The sequence below is a fragment of the Saccopteryx bilineata genome, chromosome 2 (assembly GCF_036850765.1).
Source record: "Saccopteryx bilineata isolate mSacBil1 chromosome 2, mSacBil1_pri_phased_curated, whole genome shotgun sequence".
Classification (NCBI taxonomy): domain Eukaryota; kingdom Metazoa; phylum Chordata; class Mammalia; order Chiroptera; family Emballonuridae; genus Saccopteryx; species Saccopteryx bilineata.
The window spans coordinates 77,112,035-77,136,719 of NC_089491.1; the positions used below are offsets into that span (position 1 = coordinate 77,112,035).

The 24,685-nt window shown below is 36.4% G+C and overlaps 1 protein-coding gene across 4 annotated transcripts in view; it reads left to right on the forward strand.

The window, feature by feature from the left end:
* Window positions 1-24,685, forward strand: part of CCDC171 (coiled-coil domain containing 171) — a 388,145-nt gene that overhangs the window by 192,497 nt on the left and 170,963 nt on the right. For all 4 annotated transcript variants that reach the window (XM_066257293.1, XM_066257297.1, XM_066257296.1 and 1 more), the window contains one exon: window positions 36-221. In XM_066257293.1, coding sequence (XP_066113390.1) covers window positions 36-221 — 186 coding nt within the window. The remainder of the gene's footprint in view (window positions 1-35; window positions 222-24,685) is intronic.

Sequence of the window (24,685 nt, forward strand, 5' to 3'; positions counted from 1 at the left end):
AAATGCAGTTAGCTGATAATTTTTTTTTATTTCAGAAGTTGATCACCCACGAGAAGTTTGAAAGTGCATGTGAAGAACTGAATAATGCATTACTTCGGGAACAGCAGGCACAAGTGCTACTGAATGAACAGGCTCAACAGCTCCAGGAGTTGAATTACAGACTTGAACTGCATTCCAGCGAGGAAGCTGACAAAAACCAAACTCTCGGAGAAGCGGTTAAGGTAGGAAAACATTCCTTGCAAAATGGTGTGTTTCCTCTAGGTGTGAGTCCTTCAGGGATTCATGCCTGTCTCCTGAGGAGGGACTGATCCCAAGATATGAAATTTTTATTCTATAAAAGCTTATAGGGATAGAATGAAACATGGTTCTGGGACTTTAGTTCCAAGTAGGATTCACATGTATTGAAAATGTAAAGGTAGGCTTTACTTGCTAGTTGAAAACAAAGTGGAGATTTTTTTTTTCAGTAACAGTATTCTTCTTTGTTTTGTTTATTTTTCTTGTTTCTTCTTCTTTTTTCCTTTTTTTTTACATGTTGTATACCCGCTGGACCTTGAAACTCCACACATCTGTTGGATTTTGAAAGGTTCTGGGTCTAGGTCTCTCTGATTCTTGTATAAGTGCGTGTTTGGAGTGAAGAAGCTTTGGTTAGAAGAGTTGCTCTTCCTGCCATCTATTTGTGGAAAGGTCTCTAGAAGGAAAACGGTTACAATAAAATAGTTGTCATTTAGAAAATTTTATTAACGGATTTAGGACTATGATATCTTTTGAAAATGTTGGCCATAAAATATAATAGGATTCTAGTTTATAGGTATAAAACCTTTTTCTTTTTACTCCGTACAAGAGAGAGAGAGGGAGAGAGAGAGATGAACAGATAGTAAGGGAGAAAAATGGGAAGCATCAACTCATAGTTGAGGTACCTTAGTTATTCAGTGATTGTTTTCTCATACATGCCTTGAATTGGGGGGCTCCAGCCAAGCCAATGACCACTTGCTCAAGCCAATGACCTTGGGCTTCAAGCCAGTGATATCTGGGCTCAAGCCAGTGACCATAGGGTCATGTCTATGATCCCACTCTCGAGCCAGTGACCCCACACTCAAGCCAGATAAGCCTGCACTCAAGCTGGTAACCTTGGGGTTTCAAATATGGGTCTATAGCAGGGGTCCCCAAACTACGGCCCGTGGGCCACATGCGGCCCCCTGAGGCCATTTATCTGGCCCCCGCCGCATTCCAGAAGGGGCATCTCTTTCATTGGTGGTCAGTGAGACCACCGCAAAGCGTGGCGTTGCTCACGTACAGTACTACTTCTGGTGACGCGGGACGCACGCCTCATGGCTCTGGAAGTGCGTCATATCACTTGTTACGGCTAGCAGTGACAAATACGGAACCGGACATTGACCAGCTCATTAGCCAAAAGCAGGCCCATAGTTCCCATTGAAATACTGGCCAGTTTGTTGATTTAAATTTACTTGTTCTTTATTTTAAATATTGTATTTGTTCCCGTTTTTTTTTTTGTTTTTTTTTTTTTTTTTTTTTTTACTTTAAAATAAGATATGTGCAGTGTGCAAAGGGATTTGTTCACAGTTTTTTTTATAGTCTGGCCCTCCAACAGTCTGAGGGACAGTGAACTGGCCCCCTGTGTAAAAAGTTTGGGGACCCCTGGTCTATAGTGTCCCAGGCCGATGCTCTACCTACTGTGCCACTGCCTGGTCAGGCTTGATTATAAAATTTATGGAATTTTCACCAGTGAAGTTATATGCACCGGAATGGAACAACTAATTCCAGGGCAACCAAAATGACATAACATAGCCTCTGTATTGGGTGTCAAACCTAATACAATAAGTGACTCAGAGTTAGTATATTATTTATTATACAATAATATATATTTATTATATATACATACTAATACTGCTAATAAAATAGTGAAAATTTATTGAGAGCTTCCTGTCTGTCAGGCAGTGTGCTAGACACTTTATAAACAATTATCTCATATAATCCTCACACAAACTCTATGGAATTATTCTCATTTTGTAAGTGGAAACACTGAGATGTAAAGAGGTTGCATAACTTGCACAACCATTAGTGATGGACCGAGGGAGTCAGATTTCGCCATGTATGTATATAACTGACAGCAGACATATGCCACGCTTGGTCCTGCAGTTGCTGCGTGAGTTATTTTATATCATCATAAATTACCACTGTGAAATAGATACTTTTATTATTCCAATTGTTTTTTTGATAAATTGTGAGATCTCAGTGGAGTTGCTCTGGGTCTCCTGGCCTATAAATATTGAAACTGGGATTTTGTTTTTAGAAAAATTTATTCAGAATTATTAACCTACTTTCTTATTATTGTAGGTTTAGATTCATTCCAGTTTCTTTTTTGCTATTATAAGTAATTAAAGATGAGCAACCCTGTAGCTACCGTAAATCTTTATTTACATATCTGTGATTATTTCCTCAGGATAATTTTCTAGATGAGAATTACTAGGTCAAAACCACATATGTTCCAAAGTGTAAACATTATCAGTTGGCCTACAGCAAAGTTTTACCAGTTATATTCTCTTCTAAAATGTATGAGAATTTCATGTTTATCCAACCTGGCTATTATTATTTAAAATAAATCTCCCCCCCCTAATTTTCCCCTAATTTGATTACTGTGTCATGGTTACTCTTTGTATTACTTGGATTACTAGTTAAGTTGAACACTTTTATGAGTAAATTGGTCATTGAACAACAGTTTTATGCTTCATGTTCCATTAATAGGTAATTGTAATTAACCGTGCTTTGAATATAACAGTGTCATGTTGCAGTCTTTTCTCTTTGCAATAGCTCCTAGTTTGTGTTTAGTTATAGTGTCTTCCAACAGATAAAAAGCTATTTGTATTAATTTCTTTAAAATGCCAGTAGCTTAAATATTGTTGTCAGGAGTGGGGAATTGTTTAATTACTATCTCTTAATTAGAACTAGCAGGTGGTAATGTGAAAAGGCTCTCTAGTGGGAGCCAGCATGATTCAGTAGAAAAAACACCGGCCTTGGAATAAGTATTTCTGAAATCAGATCCGAGTTCTGTCACTTGGGCAAATTATTTTTTAACCTTTCTGAGCCTCATTTTGCTCTTCTACAAAATTAGGGATAATGATACTTAAGTTACAGAGTTTTCATGAGAATTAATTAAGATACTGTTTGAAAAGCAAGTATAATCTTCATAAATATATTCTTTAAAATTTTTAAAATATATTTTATTGATTGATTTTTAGAGAGAAGATAGAGAGGGGAAAGAGAGAGAGAAAGAGAGAGAGAAAGAGAGAGAGAGAGAGAGAGAGAGAGGAGCGAGAAGTGGGAAGCATCAACTTGTAGAAGTGTTCTGTAGGTGCCTTGACTGGGCAAGCCCAGGGATTCAAACCAGTGACCTCAGCGTTTCAGGTCGACGCTTTATCCACTGTGCCACCAAAGGTCAGGCATATTCTTTTGTTTTTCAATAATAATTGAACAAATAGTTTTTTTTTAATGTGTTGCCATGCATAACTTTTTTTCCTCCCTCCCTTCCTCCCCTCCCTCCCTCCCTCTCTTCCTATATTTTTTTGAGAGAGGCAGGGAGAGAGAGAGATAGGGACATCAAGTTGCTCCTGTCTGTGCTCTGATGGGGAATTGAACCAGCAAACTCTGTGCTCCCCGACGATGCTCCATCCAATCAACCTATCCAGCCAGGGCTTATTTTTTAAAATGTATAGACAGAGAGAGGAAGTGAGAGAGAGGGGAGGAGGAAGGGAAGCATTCATTTGTTGTTGCACTCTGTTGTTCATTCTTTGGCTGCTTCCCATGTGTGCCCAGACCCGGACTGAACCCGCAACCTTGTTATTTCAGGATGATGCTCTTAACTGACTGAGCTAACTGGCCAGGGCCTGTGCATAATGTCTTTAAAAAAATAAAGTATAATGTTTGTTATTCTTTATAAAAACAAAAATAAGATCATGAATAGAAGATATGGAAAACTACAGAAGGAAAAACAGACTACTTATAACTTATTATTGGAAAACAACCACTGTCAACATTAGGGATTTTGCTTTTAATCATTTGTTCTATATGTAATAGTTTTAAAAATCATACTTTGGACTTGATGCTCAAAATGGCCTTTCTTTATAATATATGTAGATTTTGGATAAGACCCTTTCTGTATTAAGAATAAAGGAAATCTTGAAGGACAAAAATATAACAAAAAATCCCCCAAGAAAAGAAACCCCAATGACTGTAAATCCAAGTTAGCACCATGAGAAGTTCCTGGGCTCACCCTGCAGGCAAATACCAAAGCCAGTGCCAGAAGTAGGAGACTAAGCTTTGGGTTCGACCAGATTGGGCCATAACCTCAATGGGATCATCTGAAGTCAGTAGTGTCTAGACAGAAGCCAATGTAAATTTTTTTCTAGAAGAAAGATGGTCTAATTTACTGCCTTCAGGCATCCCCACAGACTAAGATCAGTGGAGTAGCTGGCATATGAATAAATAGATATATTAATTGTAGTTTCAGCCACATTGCTATACTCTCTGATCAATTTGAATAATACTTTAGCTGTAGTTTGTAGAGTTTTCAAATGAGAACATACTACTTTTTCTATACTAGTAACAGTTTTATCTCTCCTTTTCTAACCTTAACCCTTTAATCTTTCCCCCTTCCTTACTGCACTGGCTAGGATAGAGAGTTGAGTACAAATGGAAACAGTAGGCATCCTTATCTTGTTCCCAATCTTAAAGAAAATCTAACATTTCTCTCTTAAGGAGGAAGTTTGCTACAGGTTTTTAGTTGATAATCATTATCGTGTTAAGGGAGTTAATCTTCCTATAATATGCATGACAGTAGGTCCATAGTTCCATTCCTAGGAACAGTGACCTAACTCAAATTTTGGTTTAAGTCAAAACACACTGTAGCCTAAGTCACTTACCTATCCTAACACAGTTGTAAAATCATCATCTAGATCAGGGGTAGTCAGCCTTTTTATACCTACTGCCTATTTTTGTATCTCTGTTAGTAGTAAATTTTCTAACTGCCCACTGGTTCCACAGTAATGGTGATTTATAAAGTAGGGAAGTAACTTTACTTTATAAAATTTATAAAGCAGAGTTACAGCAAATTAAAGCATATAATAATAATTACTTTATGTCAGATTTTCGCTGTTTGGCAGAATAAATCTTTATAAAACAACTTACTATAGTTAAATCTATCTTTTTATTTATACTTTGAATACATAGAAATTACATTAGTTAATTGAATTATTAGTGGGATCCCTGAGGCTGATGCTGGGAAACTAAATATTGAATATCTGGTTCAATTTTTGTGAGGAACAAATGAAGGTCTCCCATTTCAAAAACATTCAGGCAGTTTCTTTCTTTTGTCATAATATGATTAATAGCACTAAATCTTGATTCCACAAGATATGAGGTAGGGAAAGGTATCAATAAACTGAATACCATTTTCCACATATTTGGATATAAGACTAACATTTTTTTATTTTGCCATAGGTTTTCGTATTCACCACTGTCGAATTTATGTTTACTTTCTTCATCATATCTAATTTCTAACAGTTCTTTGTGGCAAGTTGTATCAGCCTCTTCAATATTTGCGGTAAAAGGATTTTTTGTCATATACCTTCAATTTCAAAATATCTTCAAATCGTTTTTCCATGTCCAATTTAAGTTCTTTGAGGTGGCTACTGAATTCATCAATGTCCTCTGGAGTTACATCATCTTTTAGAGATGATAATTGAGGAAATTGATAAAATTCTCTCTTTAGTAGACTATGACGAAGTATTGCAAGTTTGTCAATAAATAATAGCACAATACTTTGGCAACCTATAAGAATTTTATTAGCTCCTTGAAGCTGCAAATTGACATCGTTAAATCTCTTGAAAATATCTGCCAAGTAAAAGGCATCGTTCTTTACTGTTTTTAGCTGTTGACACAGGTTGGTCTCATTATTACTTTCAAAAAATTCTATGACACTATCATATAATGCTACAAATCTAGCCAAAGATGTACCCTTTGACAACCACTGAACTTCTGTGTGCAAAAGTAACTTAATAAAATCTTCATTATTATCCTGGCAAAGCTACCGAAACATTCTATCATTCTTTGCATTGGATTTGATCTTGTTTACGGCTTGAATTATTATAGTTAATGATGAATGGAGACTTGTACTTAGATGTTTTCCTACAAGATGTTGTCTGTGCACCACACAGTGAATACATAAAACATTCGGCACTTCCTGCTTCAAATAAGCAACAAATCCACGATAGCAACCTACCACTGATGGTGCTCCATCAGTAGCACATGCAACAATATTATTCAAAGGAATATTATTTTTTGTAAAGTATGTTCTCACAGTATTAAATATAGATAATCCTTTTGTATCTGTGATGAGATTTATTGTGAATAGCATTTTTTCTTGTAATATATTGTTTTCATCAAAATAGCGTACATATGCCATCAATAAAACATCATTATCTGCAATGGTAGATTCGTCCAATTGCATGGAAAATGAAGAGTTTTGGAGAATACTTATAAGTTTGTTTTCAACATTAACTGTCATTTCATCAATTTGTCACTGTACTGTGCTATTGCTTAGGGCCGTGATGGTGAACCTTTTTATAAAAACTGCCCACTTTTGCAGTGCTGGTCAATCTGGTCCCTCCCGCCCACTAGTGGGTGTTCCAGTAAATGATGCAACGATAGTTGAACGATTTTGAAATTTTTTGTATATTTCCTGAAAATATTTAATGGGTTTGTTCTTGTCATTTGGATGCTTTGTAGAAAGATGTTCTCACAATCCACTTGGCTTTATTGCCTCATTGGATAATGTTTCATGGCACAATAAACACATTGGATGTTGTTTATTTACAGCAGATTCTATGAAACCCATCTTCAGATACTCTGGCGAATAGCTGCATGCGTATTTTTTTTTGAGACATGGGCTCACGATATTTCACAATATTTTGTTTGAAGCTGTAGCACATGCTTGCTCTCAGAAATCTAACTATATACTGACTTTAGTTTTGATTATGTAATGATTTAGCTTCACTTACGTAACATGAACAAAACTTATGCGCTTGAAGTCTGTTGCGTGGTCGCGACGTTACAAGTGTCGTGGTTGAGCTAGAGTTTGTCCAGACGAGATTAAGTTAGTGAGTCCATGGTTGTGTGTTTTATAAAATTTATGTAGCGGGTATTGGCTAATGGGATCACTTCTTTGCATTCGGGGCAAAGTAGCGAGACATCAGCTAGTTTTGGCAGTCCAAGGGGGGGTTCCTAGGATGTTACCCTATTACCCTAAAATCTGGGAATCCAGACAAAAATATGAGTTAAATGGTGTCTCCATTGGCCGGCAGTTTCTGTCATAGAAAGAAGCTTTGAACCATGGAGTTCTTTGTGTATGGGGTAATAAAACGACGAACTGCTAGTTTTTGGGTGACAATAGTGGTCATAAACTGCCCGCTGGATCGGGTGGCAGGTGTGGACCCGGGGTCAGGTAGTTGACCGCTCGTAGATGCGGGCCAGGTGGTCCCGAAGGAGGTCGGGTGCAGTCCCAATACAAATGCCCTGTAACAGAATCTGACCGCTGTCCTGATCTTGACTGGTCAACAGTTAGTCAATTAGTATTTAATTGCGGCACCATTTGGTTGCTCTGCTACCACCCACCATGAAAGCTGGAACGCCCACTAGTGGGCGGGAGAAACCAGGTTGACTACCACTGATCTAGAACATAAAAACACAACTAATCCACAGAAAAAGGAAAAGGATATAAATATACTTTACTGTACACTGTATTGTATTAACAGAAAAAATGACAAAAAGTAAGTGTAAAAAAACATTCCTTACCTCTATTCCTATGGTTTTTTTTTTTTTTTTTTTTTTAATAAATTTTTATTAATGGTAATGGGATGACATTAATAAATCAGGGTACATATATTCAAAGAAAACATGTCTAGGTTATTTTGTCATCAAATTATGTTGCAAACCCCTCGCCCAAAGTCAGATTGTGCTCCGTCACCCTCTATCTAGTTCTCTGTGCCCCTCCCCCTCCCCCTAACTCTCTCCCTCCCTCCCTCCCTCCCATGTCCTCCCTCCCCCCCACCCTTGGTAACCACCACACTCTTGTCCATGTCTCTTAGTCTCATTTTTATGTTCCACCAATGTATGGAATCATGTAGTTCTTGTTTTTTTCTGATTTGCTTATTTCACTCCTTATAATGTTATCAAGATCCCACCATTTTGCTGTAAATGATCTGATGTCATCATTTCTTATGGCTGAGTAGTATTCCATAGTGTATATGTGCCACATCTTCTTTATCCAGTCTTCTATTGAAGGGCTTTTTGGTTGTTTCCATGTCTTGGCCACTGTGAACAGTGCTGCAATGAACATGGGGCTACATGTGTCTTCACGTATCAATGTTTCTGAGGTTTTGGGGTATATACCCAGTAGAGGGATTGCTGGGTCATAAGGTAGTTCTATTTGCAGTTTTTTGAGGAACCACCATACTTTCCTCCATAATGGTTGTACTACTTTACAGTCCCACCAACAGTGAATGAGGGTTCCTTTTTCTCCACAGCCTCTCCAACATTTGCTATTACCCGTCTTGTTGATAATAGCTAATCTAACAGGGGTGAGGCGGTATCTCATTGTAGTTTTGATTTGCATTTCTCTAATAACTAATGAAGCTGAGCATCTTTTCATATATCTGTTGGCCATTTGTATCTCTTCCTGGGAGAAGTGTCTGTTCATGTCCTCTTCCCATTTTTTTATTGGATTGCTTGTTTGTTTGTTGTTGAGTTTTATGAGTTCTTTGTAAATTTTGGATATTAGGCCCTTATCTGAGCTGTCGTTTGAAAATATCAGTTCCCATATAGTTGGCTGTCTGTTTATTTTGATATCAGTTTCTCTTGCTGAGCAAAAACTTTTAATTCTGATGTAGTCCCATTCATTTATCTTTGCCTTCACTTCTCTTGCCATTGGAGTCAAGTTCATAAAATGTTCTTTAAAACCCAGGTCCATGATTTTAGTACCTATGTCTTCTTCTATGTACTTTATTGTTTCAGGTCTTATATTTAGGTCTTTGATCCATTTTGAATTAATTTTAGTACACGGGGACAGGCTGTAGTCGAGTTTCATTCTTTTGCATGTGGCTTTCCAGTTTTCCCAACACCATTTGTTGAAGAAGCTTTCTTTTCTCCATTGTGTGTTGTTGGCCCCTTTATCAAAGATTATTTGACCATATATATGTGGTTTTATTTCTGGGCTTTCTATTCTGTTCCATTGGTCTGAGTGTCTATTTTTCTGCCAATACCATGCTGTTTTGATTATCGTGACCCTATAATATAGTTTAAAGTCAGGTATTGTAATGCCCCCAGCTTCATTCTTTTTCCTTAGGATTGTTTTGGCTATTCGGGGTTTTTTATAGTTCCATATAAATCTGATGATTTTTTGTTCCATTTCTTTAAAAAATCTCATAGGGATTTTGATGGGAATTGCATTAAATTTGTATATTGCTTTGGGTAATATGGCCATTTTGATTATATTTATTCTTCCTATCCAAGAACAAGGAATATTTTTCCATCTCATTGTATCTTTTTCGATTTCCCTTAACAATGCTTTGTAATTTTCATTATATAGGTCCTTTACGTTCTTTGTTATGTTTATTCCTAGGTATTTTATTTTTTTTGTTGCAATCGTGAAGGGGATTATTTTTTTGAGTTCGTTTTCTAATATTTCATTGTTGGCATATAGAAAGGCTATGGACTTTTGTATGTTAATTTTGTATCCTGCGACCTTACTGTATTGGTTTATTGTTTCTAATAATCTTTTTGTGGAGTCCTTCGGGTTTTCGATGTATAGGATCATATCATCAGCAAAAAGTGATAGCTTTACTTCTTCTTTTCCGATATGGATGCCTTTTATTTCTTTGTCTTGTCTGATTGCTCTGGCCAGAACTTCTAGCACCACGTTGAATAAGAGTGGAGAGAGTGGACAACCCTGTCTTGTTCCTGATTTAAGGTAGAAAGTCCTCAGTTTTATGCCGTTTAATAGGATGTTGGCTGATGGTTTATCATATATGGCCTTTATCATGTTGAGATATTTTCCTTCTATACCCATTTTGTTGAGAGTCTTAAACATAAAATTGTGTTGTATTTTATCAAAAGCCTTTTCTGCATCTATTGATAAGATCATGTGGTTTTTGTTCTTTGTTTTGTTGATATGGTGTATTACGTTAACCGTTTTGCGTATGTTGAACCATCCTTGAGATTCTGGGATGAATCCCACTTGATCATGATGTATTATTTTTTTAATATGTTGTTGTATTCGGTTTGCCAGTATTTTGTTTAGTATTTTAGCATCTGTATTCATTAGAGATATTGGTCTGTAGTTTTCTTTCTTTGTGCCATCCTTGCCAGGTTTTGGTATGAGGGTTATGTTGGCCTCATAAAATGTGTTTGGAAGTATTGCTTCTTCTTCAATTTTTTGGAAGACTTTGAGTAGAATAGGAACCAAGTCTTCTTTGAATGTTTGATAGAATTCACTAGTATAACCGTCTGGGCCTGGACTTTTATTTTTGGGGAGATTTTTAATAGTTTTTTCTATTTCCTCCCTGCTGATTGGTCTGTTTAGGCTTTCTGCTTCTTCATGACTCAGTCTAGGAAGGTTGTATTGTTCTAGGAATTTATCCATTTCTTCTAGGTTGTTGTATTTGGTGGCATATAATTTTTCATAGTATTCTACAATAATTCTTTGTATTTCTATGATGTCTGTGGTGATCTCTCCTCTTTCATTTTGGATTTTATTTATTTGAGTCCTGTGTCTTTTTTCCTTGGTGAGTCTTGCCAAGGGTTTGTCAATTTTGTTGATCTTTTCAAAGAACCAGCTCCTTGTTTTATTGATTTTTTCTATAGTTTTTCTGTTCTCTATTTCATTTATTTCTGCTCTGATTTTTATTATCTCCTTTCTTCGGCTGGTTTTGGGTTGTCTTTGTTCTTCTTTTTCTAGTTCCTTAAGGTGTGAAGTTAAGTGGTTTACTTCGGCTCTCTCTTGTTTGTTCATATAGGCCTGAAGTGATATGAACTTTCCTCTTATTACTGCTTTTGCTGCATCCCAGAGATTCTGATATGTCGTATTTTCATTTTCATTTGTCTGTATATATCTTTTGATTTCTGCACTTATTTCTTCTTTGACCCATTCATTTTTTAGAAGTATGTTGTTTAGTTTCCACATTTTTGTGGGTTTTTCCCCCTCTTTTTTGCAGTTGAATTCTAGTTTCAAGGCTTTATGATCAGAAAATATGCTTGGTACAATTTCAATTTTTCTAAATTTGCTGATATTGTCTTTGTGGCCCAACATATGGTCAATTCTTGAGAATGTTCCATGTACACTAGAGAAAAATGTATACTCTGTCGCTTTGGGATGAAGTGTCCTGTAGATGTCTATCATATCCAGGTGTTCTAGTATTTTGTTTAAGGCCACTATATCTTTATTGATTCTCTGTTTGGATGACCGATCTAGAGCCGTCAGCGGTGTATTGAGGTCTCCAAGTATGATTGTATTTTTGTTAGTTTTTGTTTTAAGGTCAATAAGTAGCTGTCTTATATATTTTGGTGCTCCTTGGTTTGGTGCATATATATTAAGGATTGTTATGTCTTCTTGATTCAACTTCCCCTTAATCATTATGAAATGACCATTTTTGTCTCTGAGTAATTTTTCTGTCTTGTAGTCAGCATTATTAGATATGAGTATTGCTACACCTGCTTTTTTTTGGGTGTTGTTTGCTTGGAGTATTGTTTTCCAGCCTTTCACTTTGAATTTGTTTTTATCCTTGTTGCTTAGATGTGTTTCTTGTAGGCAGCATATAGTTGGATTTTCTTTTTTAATCCATTCTGCTACTCTGTGTCTTTTTATTGGTAAGTTTAATCCATTTACATTTAGTGTAATTATTGACACTTGTGGGTTCCCTACTGCCATTTTATAAATTGCTTTCTGTTTTGTATCTAGTTTGATTCTTCTCTTTTGTTTTTCTATCATTTGTTTTTGTTTGTTTGTGTTCCATACTTCTTTCCTCTGTTGCTACCTTTTTTAAGTCAAGTGTTTTTGTGGTGGTTTTTTTAAGGGTGGTTACCATTAAGTAATGAAAAGGGTACCTACCATATTCATTGTAGTACCCTATCTTATAAGTATTTCTGCACTTCATCATCCTTTGCTACTGTTAATCTCCATCCTCTCCCCCCTTTTTTTCCTTTGTTGTCACAGTTTAAGTTTGGTTTTAATGTGTTCTTGGTGGAGCTGTTACTTGTGGTGTTGTTTTCTTTTGTTCTTTGAATCTGGTTGGAAAACCCCCCTTAGTATTTCCTGGAGTGGGGGCTTTCTGTTGATAAATTCTCTCATCTTTTCTGTATTTGTGAATGTTTTTATATCTCCTTCATACTTGAAGGATAGCTTTGATGGGTATAGTATTCTTGGCTGAAAGTTCCTCTCTTTCAGGGCTTTAAATATTGGGGTCCACTCTCTTCTAGCTTGTAGAGTTTCTGCTGAGAAATCTGATGATAATCTAATAGGCCTTCCTTTATATGTTGTACTCTTCTTTTCCCTGGCTGCCTTGAGAATTTTTTCTTTGTCATTGGTTTGCGTCATCTTTATTATGATGTGCCTTGGAGTGGGTTTGTTGGGGTTAAGAAAACTTGGAGTTCTGTTTGCTTCTTGAATTTGAGGCTTTAGTTCCTTCCACAGGCTTGGGAAGTTCTCGTCTATTATTTGTTTGAGTATATTCTCCATTCCATTTTCTTTCTCTTCTCCCTCTGATATACCTATTATTCTTATGTTATTCTTTCTGATGGAGTCAGACAATTCCTGTAGGGCTTTCTCATTTTTTATTATTTTTGAGTCTCTTTCTTCTTCTCTCTGTTGTGCCTCAAGTTGTTTGTCTTCTATTTCACTAATCCTATCTTCAATCTGGGCTGTTCTGTTAGCTAAGCTTGTTACCTCGTTTTTCAGCTCGTGAATTGAGTTTTTCATTTCTGTTTGATTTGTTTTTATAGTTTCAATTTCCTTGGTAATATATTCTTTGTGTTCATTGAGTTGTTTTCTGATCTCCCTATATTGCCTTTCTGTGTTTTCTTGTATATCTCTGAGTATTTTTAAAATTTCTATTTTAAATTCTCTGTCATTTAGCTCCAAGGCTTCCAATATGTTAAGTCTTTTCTCCATAGATTTTTCCACATCTATTTGTGTTACCTCTCTTTCTTTTGTATCCATAATATTCGATTTCCTCTTTCTTATCGGCATCTGAGGGTGGTCTTATTGATAGCACGCGGGCGCACTCCCTGGCGGCTTGAATGAACGTCGCTGCGGCAGCTTCCTCCACACCCTCGTCTCTCAGATTCAAGTGATAACAGTCCTTTTGCTTTCAGTTTGTGTGGAACTCCGGAATGCTCCGAGGATAAATTTTTCTGTTTCTAGTTGATAAATTTGTTGTGATTTAGGGGAGAGCTGTCGGACGCGCTTCTCACGGCGCCATTTCCGTGACGTCACTCCCCTATTCCTATGGTTTTTATGGGAGTGTCGTAAACTCAAAATGTTGTATGTTGAGACTGTCGTAACCGTCCTGTATTTAAAAAAATCATGAATGAATGTTGGATGTTATCAAGTACATTTACTCATCTTTGAAATATTATGTAATTCTTTCCCCTCTTATTATGTTAGCATGTTGAATTATATCAGGTATTGGCTAAGTATGGCCCATAGCCTGTGATTTATATGGCCTGTGAGCTAAGAATGGTTTTTACATGTTTAAAGGACCATATAAAATAAATAAACAGAAGTTTTATGTGATAGAATATGTGGTACACAAAGTATTTTTTATCTAAAGATGCTGACTTGTGCAGTACATTATTAAGCATTGGAATGTTTAGCCAGCTTTGCATTTCTGAAGTAAACCATACTTAGTTGTGATGCTTTTTAAAAATACATTACTGCACTCAGTTTGTTAATTTTTCACTTAAGATTTTAAAATCTATGTGCCTACTCTTTATCTCTCTCAAACTGACCTTATTATGCAGTTTTTGGATATCTAGGTTTTGCTAACATGAATGGTGCTAACATGAAAGGACTTTCTTCTCACTCTGAACACATGGAGTGGAAACTAGAAAAACAGCAAATGCACTGCAGGGTATTTAGCCCAGCTTAAAATAAAGTGAGAAAAACGCAAAGATAATAGAAATTCAAATCCAAACTGAAGTCTAAATAGCTGTCTGGGGTATGCAAACCTAGGTGAAGGTTAGCGTTGATAGTCATGCAGCTAGGGAAATGTAGGCTCCAACCCCTCTTTTTTATGGACTCTGTGAGGCTGGGAGTCCGGAAGGGCTGCCCTACTGTGAAGTGGGACCTGGGACATCCCTTCCTGCCAGGCACAGGGGACTTTGATGTCTATCTGGACACTGGGTAGGAAAAAGTAACAAAGAAATTAGAACCTCAGGCCTGTGCCACACATGAAATTAGGGTCTTAGTTTATGTTACTTCTAAGTCCAAGGACTGTTCAGCTGAGAATTATCTTCAGAATGGTCCAACCTTTATAGAACCAGTGTGACCTTGTAGATGGAAACTTGAAAATATTATTAGATAGGGATGCTTCAGAGAACACACAAAAGACTTTAATGGAAAATTCAATGTTACAAAGCATGGAACGAAATTGTACATCACATTAGAAAATTTGCACCTGAGGTGGTAGGAACACTACTTAATATGTTGAAAGGTACTTTAAAAGATACTTTAAAATAAGTGTTTTTAAATGTTCTGAGAGAAATAAGGTATGAATAGACATAAGACAAGACATTAAAATGTCATCATTGAAATGAAAAACTCAGTGAATGGTTTGAACATTGGGTAGATATAGATGGAAAGATATTACATTTGGAAGATAGCTGAGGAAATCACTCAGCATGCTCTGCAGAGGGATGAAGTAGCGGTAATGAAAATTAATAGAAAAGAAAAAGAATGAGATATATTTAATAACAGAATGAAAGTAGAATAAAAGAAAATGAAAAATGTGTAATAAACTCAGAAACAGAATCAGAACAAGGTAATATTTGTATAAGAATAATTAAAAAATTTTATAGATTTGAAGAAAGAGTAACTTCTCAGATTAAAGGGACCCATTGTACAGTGAGCAGGATAAATAAGAATACATACATTGAAATTTAGTAATGAGACTATAGAATGACAAAGACAAAGATAAAATCTAAAAATCTGTTGGCTTAGGAAAGATAAGGTCTTCTATTTCAGATCCTGAATTAATGGAACTAGTTTAATAGTTGTAAAATTTCTAAGAACTCTAAGCTGGTGAAGGGAACACACTTTGAAGGCAGACTTGAGTTACATATAGCGTACCTCTCTATTATTGGTAACTATAGACAAGTGAATTTGGAAGATGTAATGTGGAAAAAAGTGGAACAAGCCAAAGATTTCTTTGTTAGTTTTTATTTTTTACCCCATTTCACCATACTATTCTTGAGATATTTTATATTGTTGACCTAGTCTATAATATCTTTAGTATTACTGGACCTCTGAGGCACTTCTCTTAGGCAACATTACTTTATATGGTGTACAGTAATTCAGAAGGTAGCAAAATCTATATATCCAGTGTGTTTTATTTCTTGATTTCAAATAAGCTTGTACTTAAACTTAGTAACTAATAATAATACTAATCATTTTATCTTGGATACTGCCTTACATATTGTTATGGTTAATACACCTCAGATTCTGTTTGGTGGTAGACAACTCCATATAGAGTAGGTGAAAGAATGATTAAAATAAGCAGAGGCACTTTAATGAGGGAATCAACCTATGGGTAAAATACTTGTGGGAGTTTGTGTATAAATTTGTACCTTGAACTGGGTCGCTGCTATAACTGATACAAGTGTGAGGCAGTGATTAGGTAAGGCAGTTTGTAGTGAGGAAATGTGTCAGAGGTGGAAAGATGGAAGTTCTGTTACATCCCAGAAGACAGACCACAGCAAACCCAAAGTGAATTTTATAAGTTTTATTGCAAACCTGCGCAGGGACTGCAGGCAACCCACGCAAGGGAACACTGCAGCCCCGAGCTTCTAAAATGGCTCCTTTTTATAGGGTGGCTATCTAGGCTGAGCAAGCAAGCAGCGTTTACAAGGGCGGGAGAGGTGCGATTAACTGACCTTGTTCTTGGCTAAGTCTCTAGGGTAGGGCTTCCTGGATGTTGGGTACATAGATTTCAGTGAAAAATATTGCTACATTTCTAACTGTTGTTTATCTTTTTTCCTCCAGCCATGTACTACTGGATGTACTCAGTTTTCATGGCTGGTGGCCTGCACCGCTTGTCCTAAGATGTCACAAATTCATGTTAAGCTGTGGCAAAATATTTGATAAAACTGTACTTGTGATAATTTAGGACTACTGATCTTCTAGTTCTAGGGGAAGTGGTTGGAAAGAATTAATTATATCTGTTAGCTTTGACGCTTTTCTTTGAATAAGGAATCGTATTATAAGAAAGATGAATCCAGGAAAGAACATATTGGTTTGTGAGCATTAGAAGGGAAGAAAGAGAGAATCTAGAGATTTGAGGCCTGGAAGGAGCCCATTATGTCTCAGTACCACAACAAAGGGCCATTGGGATATAGCTGTCTCATTCTACACACTTTTTTAGGTGTCCTCAGGTAACCACCATGAAATTCAGTGCTTGTATGTATACATGAGTATACGGAAACCTGTTATGAATATAATCTTGAAGAAAGAATCTTGGTGTATTTATTGGCTCATAGCACTGACCGGAAGCAGACAGATTAAAGCCTACCAAATTTCTGAGACAATTTGGTTGCCCAAGAAACCACAAATTTGAAATGAAATAGCCTTATACTCTTTAAGCCGCAAGCAAGCCTTAAATGATATCTTCATCATGTTAATTGATGCACAAGACTCCATACTGTAAATGACATCCTTTATTTAGTTGTCCACCAACTGACGGGTATTGGGTTTGTGTCTAACAAATATTTGAGATTAGAGTAAGGAGAAACTGAATGACTTGTCTGAAATGATATTGCTTATATAAAACTGAATTCTTAAAAAAAATTCTGCTCTCTTTCTAGCAAGTTTGACGTTAAGAATAACAATCATTTAGGTTTGGAATAAAGCTATAGTTATAGTTCTTATTTTTTCTGGGAAGAGTTAGGTATATTAAACTTTCAATCACATCTGAAACATGCTTGGTATGTTAATTATTTACAGAAAAATAACATTTGTATATATATATTTTTAATAATTTTATTTTTTTAATGGGGCGACATCAATAAATCAGGATACATATATTCAAAGATAACATATCCAGGTTATCTTGTCGTTCAATTATGTTGCATACCCATCACCCAAAGTCAGATTGTCCTCTGTCACCTTCTATCTAGTTTTCTTTGTGCCCCTCCCCTTCCCCCTTTCCCTCTCCCTCTCCCCCCATTTGTATATTTATAGCAGTGGTTCTCAACCTTTCTAATGCCGTGACCCCGCAATACAGTTCCTCATGTTGCGGTGACCCCAAACCAAAAAATAATTTTGGTGGCTACTTCATAACTGTAATTTTGCCACAGTTATGATTCGGAATGTAAATACCTGATATGCATTATGTATTTTCCGATGGCTTTAGGCGACCCCGCCGGGGTTGCGACCCACAAGTTGAGAACCGCTGATTTATAGGATCATTTGCAAAGCAAAGAATCTTTCTATAAAGTTAAAAAATAAGGTAAAACATAAATTCTGTTCTTGTAATTAATATGTGTATTTGAGCCTTAACTGTGTGGGAAATGCAGTATTTTGGTTTTGTGGGAATATATTGTATGAAATTAAAGGGACTACCTACATCTTTATTGGGTAGTGAGATTTTTAATATGATAGTGGGTGAAAGCTTCTGAAACTAGTACAAACCTCTGAATTGTTACAATTTTGTAGTTCTGCTATGAAAATCCTAGACATTGGTAGAGAAAGAATGGCTTATAGAAAAAATAAAATATTTACAGTGTGTCCGTAAAGTCATGGTGCACTTTTGACTGGTCACAGGAAAGCAACAAAAGATGATAGAAATGTGAAATCTGCATCAAATAAAAGAAAAACCCTCCCAGTTTTTGTAGGATGTTGTGGCAGCATGTACGCATGCGCAGATGTTGACGCAACACTGTGCATACAGCGGAGCAGCCCATGGCCATGCCAGTCAAGATGTGGACGGTACAGAGGAAAGTTCAGTGTGTTCTGTGGCTCACTAAATTCGAATCCGTGACCAAAATGCAACGTGAATATTGGCGCATTTATAACAAAGCGCCACCACATAGGAATAACATTACTTGGTAGGATAAGCAGTTGAAGGAAACCAGCAGTTTGGTGGAGAAACCCCGTTCTAGAAGGCCATCAGTCAGTGACGAGTCTGTAGAGGCTATATGAGATAGCTACCTAAGGAGCCCTAAAAAATCTGTGCGTGAGCCCACATCGAACTTCACTGAATAGGTATGAAACTGGGAGGGTTTTCCTTTTATTTGGTGCAGATTTCACATTTCTATCATCTTTTGTTGCTTTCCTGTGACTGGTTAAAAGTGCACCATGACTTTACGGACACACTGTATTTACAGCAAGCTCCCAGATAATTCTTCTACCTCTCGTCCAGCCTTTCTTCACATGCCCTTTTAAATTTTTATTATTTTTATTATTTTTATTTTTCCAAAGTTGGAAATGGGGAGGCAGTCAGACAGACTCCTGCATGAGCCTGACCGGGATCCACCCGGCATGCCCACCAGGGGGCGATGCTCCGCCCATCTGGGGCGTTGCTCTGTTGCAACCGGAGCCATTCTAGCGCCGGAGGCAGAGGCCATGGAGCCATCCTCAGCGCCCGGGCCAACTTTGCTCCAGTGGAGCCTTGGCTGTGGGAGGGGAAGAGAGAGACAGAGAGGAAGGAAAGGGGGAGGGGTGGAGAAGCAGATGGGCGCTTCTCCTGTGTGCCCTGGCTGGGAATTGAACCTGGGACTCCTGCACTCCAGGCCGATGCTCTACCACTGAGCCAACCGGCCAGGGCCCACATACCCTTTTTTATAATCACTTTCTGTCCACTGCTTGCTCTGTCCCATCAAGCTGTGGTAGCCTCCCAGGGTCTCAAAGATGCACGCCCCTCTTAGCACCCTGGTCATCCCTCCCCGTCTGTAGCTGCTTTGAATTTTTATTGCTTATGTCTCAATGTTTATAGAAAATGAATTCTGTGCTTTATTATTTTTCACTTTCCAAACTTAATTACACTTAGACTTTGAATGAGAAAGAAGAAAAAGGAGTGTGTTTTTCAAATTTCAAATGGAATAATTTGTGAAGATTTTTTTGGAGTCATAGTAATTGTGGCGAAAGGTCACATTTTATGAATATTTACCTTTTTATTTAATAAAAGCCCTAACCTTTATATTATTAATAAAATTATTTCCTATACTCTGAGGGTATAGAATGTGAATATGAATGTTACAGTAAGTAATTTAATAATTTTGAATGTATATCCATATTTTCTCTACTAAATTTTAAACAGGAGTTCCAAAATTCATTTACTTTAAAAAATTTAAACTTTTTGTAGTTCATAAACCCTGATTTTAATAATAATTAAAATCTATCACGTAACCCATTTTCATAAAGTAGGATTATTAACGTCATTACTTAATTTAAAAGTCTTATCATTCTTTTACTTTAATCCCATATATGTTTTATCTTCTTAATGACTTGTACCGTTGAGACCTGTAAAGTAGTCAATTATAGTTCAAGGTCAGAGAGAAAAGAATTAGGAAGACAGCAGCTCTCACATCATTTTAAATAATAATAATTTAACAGAGAAGATTCAAGCTAGAAGCAAAAGGATTCATAAAATATTGTTTATTTTTGTTAGATTGAACAACAGAAAAATACATAATAAAATATCTTTTCATTTAAACTTATTATGACAACATTTTCTTTTTTTCAAAGTATATGTTCTCATATATAATTTTAAAGTACTTTTTTTCATGTTTAAATTTGTCCTCAGTGAGCAATAATTGGAGATTAGAGTTATTATTTAATGTTTCTTAAGTGAGCACTAGCTTTTGGTTACATCATATTTTAATACTACTTAAAGTATTTTGAATCATACAGTTCAACATTGTATAAGTTTTTAAAATAAACACTAATTTTATTTTGATCAAGCATGCTCACAGTAAGAAAAAATTTAAAAACAAAAAGTATATAATCATATTATCTCCCATATATAAGCATTAAGATTTTGGCAAATAAACTAGAAGTTTGCTATATATAGTTTTGCATCCTGTTTCTTGGGTAGAGTAACATTATTTACATTTATGTTAACATCATTCTAGCATGCATTAGATATTCAAAAGTAGAAACGGAAAGACTTGTCAGAGGCTAACAGTATAATCTAGAGCAGAGTTGATGATGGCTTAGAACAGGGTGGTCGGAGTAGAGAATGGTGAGACTCTGGATATATTTGCTTTGTGAAGAGGTAGAACTTAAGGGAATCTTAATGGGTTAGATGTGAAGTGGGATTAGAACAGGGTGGTCGGAGTAGCGAATGGTGAGACTCTGGATATATTTGCTTTGTGAAGAGGTAGAACTTAAGGGAATCTTAATGGGTTAGATGTGAAGTGGGATAGAGGTGAATCAAGGATGATCCTCAGCAACTGGGAGTATGGGATTGACATTTATTAAGACTATTTAAAATCCTCATTTTAGTGAGCCATGCAGTATTGTATTCCATCTTATGAATGTGTCGAAATGTATTTAACTGTAATTGAGGATTCAAATTGTCTTTATTTTTTACTATTAAAATTAAGATGAGCATCTTATAATTAAGTCTGACTACATAGCTGCTTATATTCTCAGGGTAGAGCTCAAGAAACAGATTTATTAATTCTAAAATATAGATAGTTTTAAATGTGTGTGTATGTGTGTGTTTTAAGGCTATGAATATTTATGTAGATTGGCACCTGCTTGGCCTCATTCTCATCAGCATCAGATATCATTAGGTATTACCATTAAAATATCCATAAAAGCAAACCAAGAACATTTGCCATTGTGGCAGATAAGGAAAAATATACTCTTTTGTTTCACACTGAGCATAAAAAGTAACAATAAATGCCCCCCCCCACATGCAGGGTTTTTTTTATTTATATAATTTTATGTAAAGTTAATTTGCTATTTGTATTATAGTTTTAGAAAAGAGGGAAAATGATATTTCTGAGCATATGCTTTGGTTATACACACTATAAAGCACTTCATATTATTTTATTTAGCAGTTATAATATATATTAAGAGGTAAGCATTTTTGCTTACATTGTGTAGAGTACAAAACAATAGTAATTGCGAAGAGCTTGACAATATTCATGATTAGGATGCTTTATATAAAAGCCAAATACATTTGTTAATATTGCTTAAAAGGCTTTTCTTTGGGTCCTTAAGACCTTTAAAGAGTGTTATTGTTGAAAATTGTAATATTAATATATCACAGCAGGAAAGCTTTATATTTAAGTAAAATGCTTCATACCTATTTAAAGGGACAGTTGATAAGTGCTACATGTTTTCTTTGTATATTATAACAATATTTCCATGACAGAGTAAAAAAATTATTTGCCTTTTAACAAAATCATTCTTAGGTTTTAGAACAGATATTATTTCTTCCAGACTTGAAAATGTGCGTGTTCCTATTACCTGTTATATGTTGCCCACTTTAAGAAAATCCAGTAGCAATGAATCTGATTTTCCCCTATCAGGCCACTTAATCATATTCTGAATTATTCAGGCTGCACAGTAGAGAAAATTCTTTTCCGAGCTTTACAAAGAGAAATTGTACAATTATCAAAACTTTTGGCCCTGGCCGGTTGGCTCAGTGGATAGAGCATCGGCCAGTGTGCAGACCTCCCGGGTTCCATCCCCAGTCAGGGCACACATGAGAAGTGGCCATCTGCTTCTCTACCCCTCCATCTCCCCCTTTTCTCTCTCTTCCTCTCTCTCAGCCAGTGGCTTGATTGTTCCATGTTGGCCCTGCTGAGGATAGCTTGGTTGATTCAAGCATCGGTCCCAGATGGGGGTTGACTCGTGAATACTAGTTGTGGTGCATGTGGGAGTCTGTCTCTCTATTTCCCCTTCTCTTACTTAAAGAAAAAAATTTCATTTTAGCTTGATGGGTGGTGGTGCAGTGGTTAGAATATTGACCTGGTCCCAGGTTTGAAACCCTGAGGTCACCAGCTTGAGCACAGGCTCATCTGGCTCGACTGCAGATTCACTAACTTGAGTGTGGGGTGCTGGCTTGTGTGTAGGATCATCGACATGATCCTGTGGTCACTGGCTTGAGCCCAGTGACCAGGTTGCTGAGTTGAGACCCAAGGGCATTGGCTTGGCTGGAGCCCCCCCCCCCCCCCAGCCCCATCAAGGCATGTCTGAGAGGCAATCAATGAACAACTAAAGTGATACAACTATAAGTTGATATTTCTCATCTCTCTCCCTTCTTGTCTCTGTCTCCATCTTTTTCCCTCTCACAAAAACAAAAAACAAAAAAACCTTTCGTTTTATTAAAGAAAAATATCATATTGATTTTCCAGTTTTTAGTCATATTTATGTATATACAGCAGGTCTTCAAATAACATCATTTCATTCAATGTTTCATTATAATGTTAATGAGGTGCCATAGGAATTTAACTCTTGTCTGTATCAATGAATCCAGGGGTAGTCAACCTTTTTATACCTACTGCCCACTTTTGTATCTCTGTTAGTGGTAAAATTTTCTAACCGCCCACCGGTCCACAGTAATGGTGATTTATAAAGTAGGGAAGTAACTTTACTTTATAAAATTTATAAAGCAGAGTTACAGCAAGTTAAAGCATATAATAATAATAACTACTTACCAAGTACTTTATGTCAGATTTTCGCTGTTTGGCAGAATAAATCTTTATAAAACAACTTACTATAGTTAAATCTATCTTTTTATTTATACTTTGGTTGCTCCGCTACCACCCACCATGAAAGCTGGAATGCCCACTAGTGGGCGGAAGGGACCAGGTTGACTACCACTGATAACCTATAGAAAAATTTGTTTAATTATGTGTTGCTTAAAGTCACAGAACCTATGGTTAACATGAAGTGAGGCCTTATTGTATACACAGATATACGTACATATATAGATAAACTCAGTTATATATACACACAACATATTCACACAACATATACTTTATTAAAATAAATTACATGTATTTCATGTATATGTTTATGTATAATATGTAACATAATTTACATAGAATTATACTTCTGTTTATATATTAATTTTAAATGTAAATATATAGATTATACATGTTTGTATATCTTTATATATGTATGCATGTATATTGTAATGTTTACTGTTAAAAACCCATTTTATGACTTGTTATGGGTGTGGTCTTTGTCATTTGAATGTTCAGTCTTTTATTGGCTCTTTGCCTGTAGGTCACTTCCAAGAGTTAGTGGTATGCTGCCCCCAGGTGGTGACAAGTACTTTGATTCACGTGATCTTTTGGTCTAAACCAGGGGTCTGGAACCTATGGCTCGTGAGCCAGATGTGGCTCTTTTGATGGCTGCATCTGGCTTGAAGACAAATCTTTAATAAAAAAATAACATTAAAAATATAAAACATTCTCATGTATTACAATCCATTCATTTCCTACCACTCATGTTTATGGTTGCGGGTGGCTGGAGCCAATCACAGCTGTCCTCTGGGACAACACCAAATTGTTATTGGATAATGCGTAACGTACACGGGTCATTGTATGGCTCTCACGGAATTACATTTTAAAATATGTGGCATTCATGGCTCTCTCAGCCAAAAAGGTTCCCGACCCCTGGTCTAAACTGACAGAACCTGTGCTTTATTTAGCTGAGGCCTACATTAAAATTGAGGATTTTATAGGATTTTCTTTCTTTTTTCTTTTTGTAATTAATAAAACTATTTTATTAAAATAGCTGAAAAGTGCAAAGTTCATGAAGGAAACTGGCTGATTTCTATCCTGTCAAGAAATAAATATGTCCTGGCTAGCTGGCTCCGTGGATAGACCGTCAACTTAGCGTGGACATCCCAGGTTCAATCCCTGGCCAGGGCACACATTAGAAGTGGCCATTTGCTTCTCTCCTTCTCCCTTTATCTCTCCCCTTCCCCCTTCATTCTCTTCCCCTCTTGTAGCCAGTGGTTCAGTTGATTTGAGCATTGGCCTCAGGTGCTGAGGATAGCTTGGTTGATTCAAGCATCGGCCCAGACAGGTTTTTGGGTGGATCCAGGTCTGGGCATATGTGGGACTCTGTCTCTCTATCTGTCCTCTCACTTAAAAAAAAAAGAAACATATCTGTGTGTACAATTTCTATCACTTTTGCTAACCCTCTACTATTATATATCCCTAGACTCATTGTACTTTGACTTACAATATACTTTGATAGTTTCTAGTGGTCAAATCATTGTCTGAATTCCCACATGGCTCACAGTATTATAAGATAGTCATTAGCCACATGGCTTTGAGATTTTAAGCCAGTCTTTTGCTAAAATGTTTCCTTTCCTCTTGGGTCCTCGGATTTGGATGGTGGTAACCATTTACTATATCTAGAATAATTAAAAGAAAT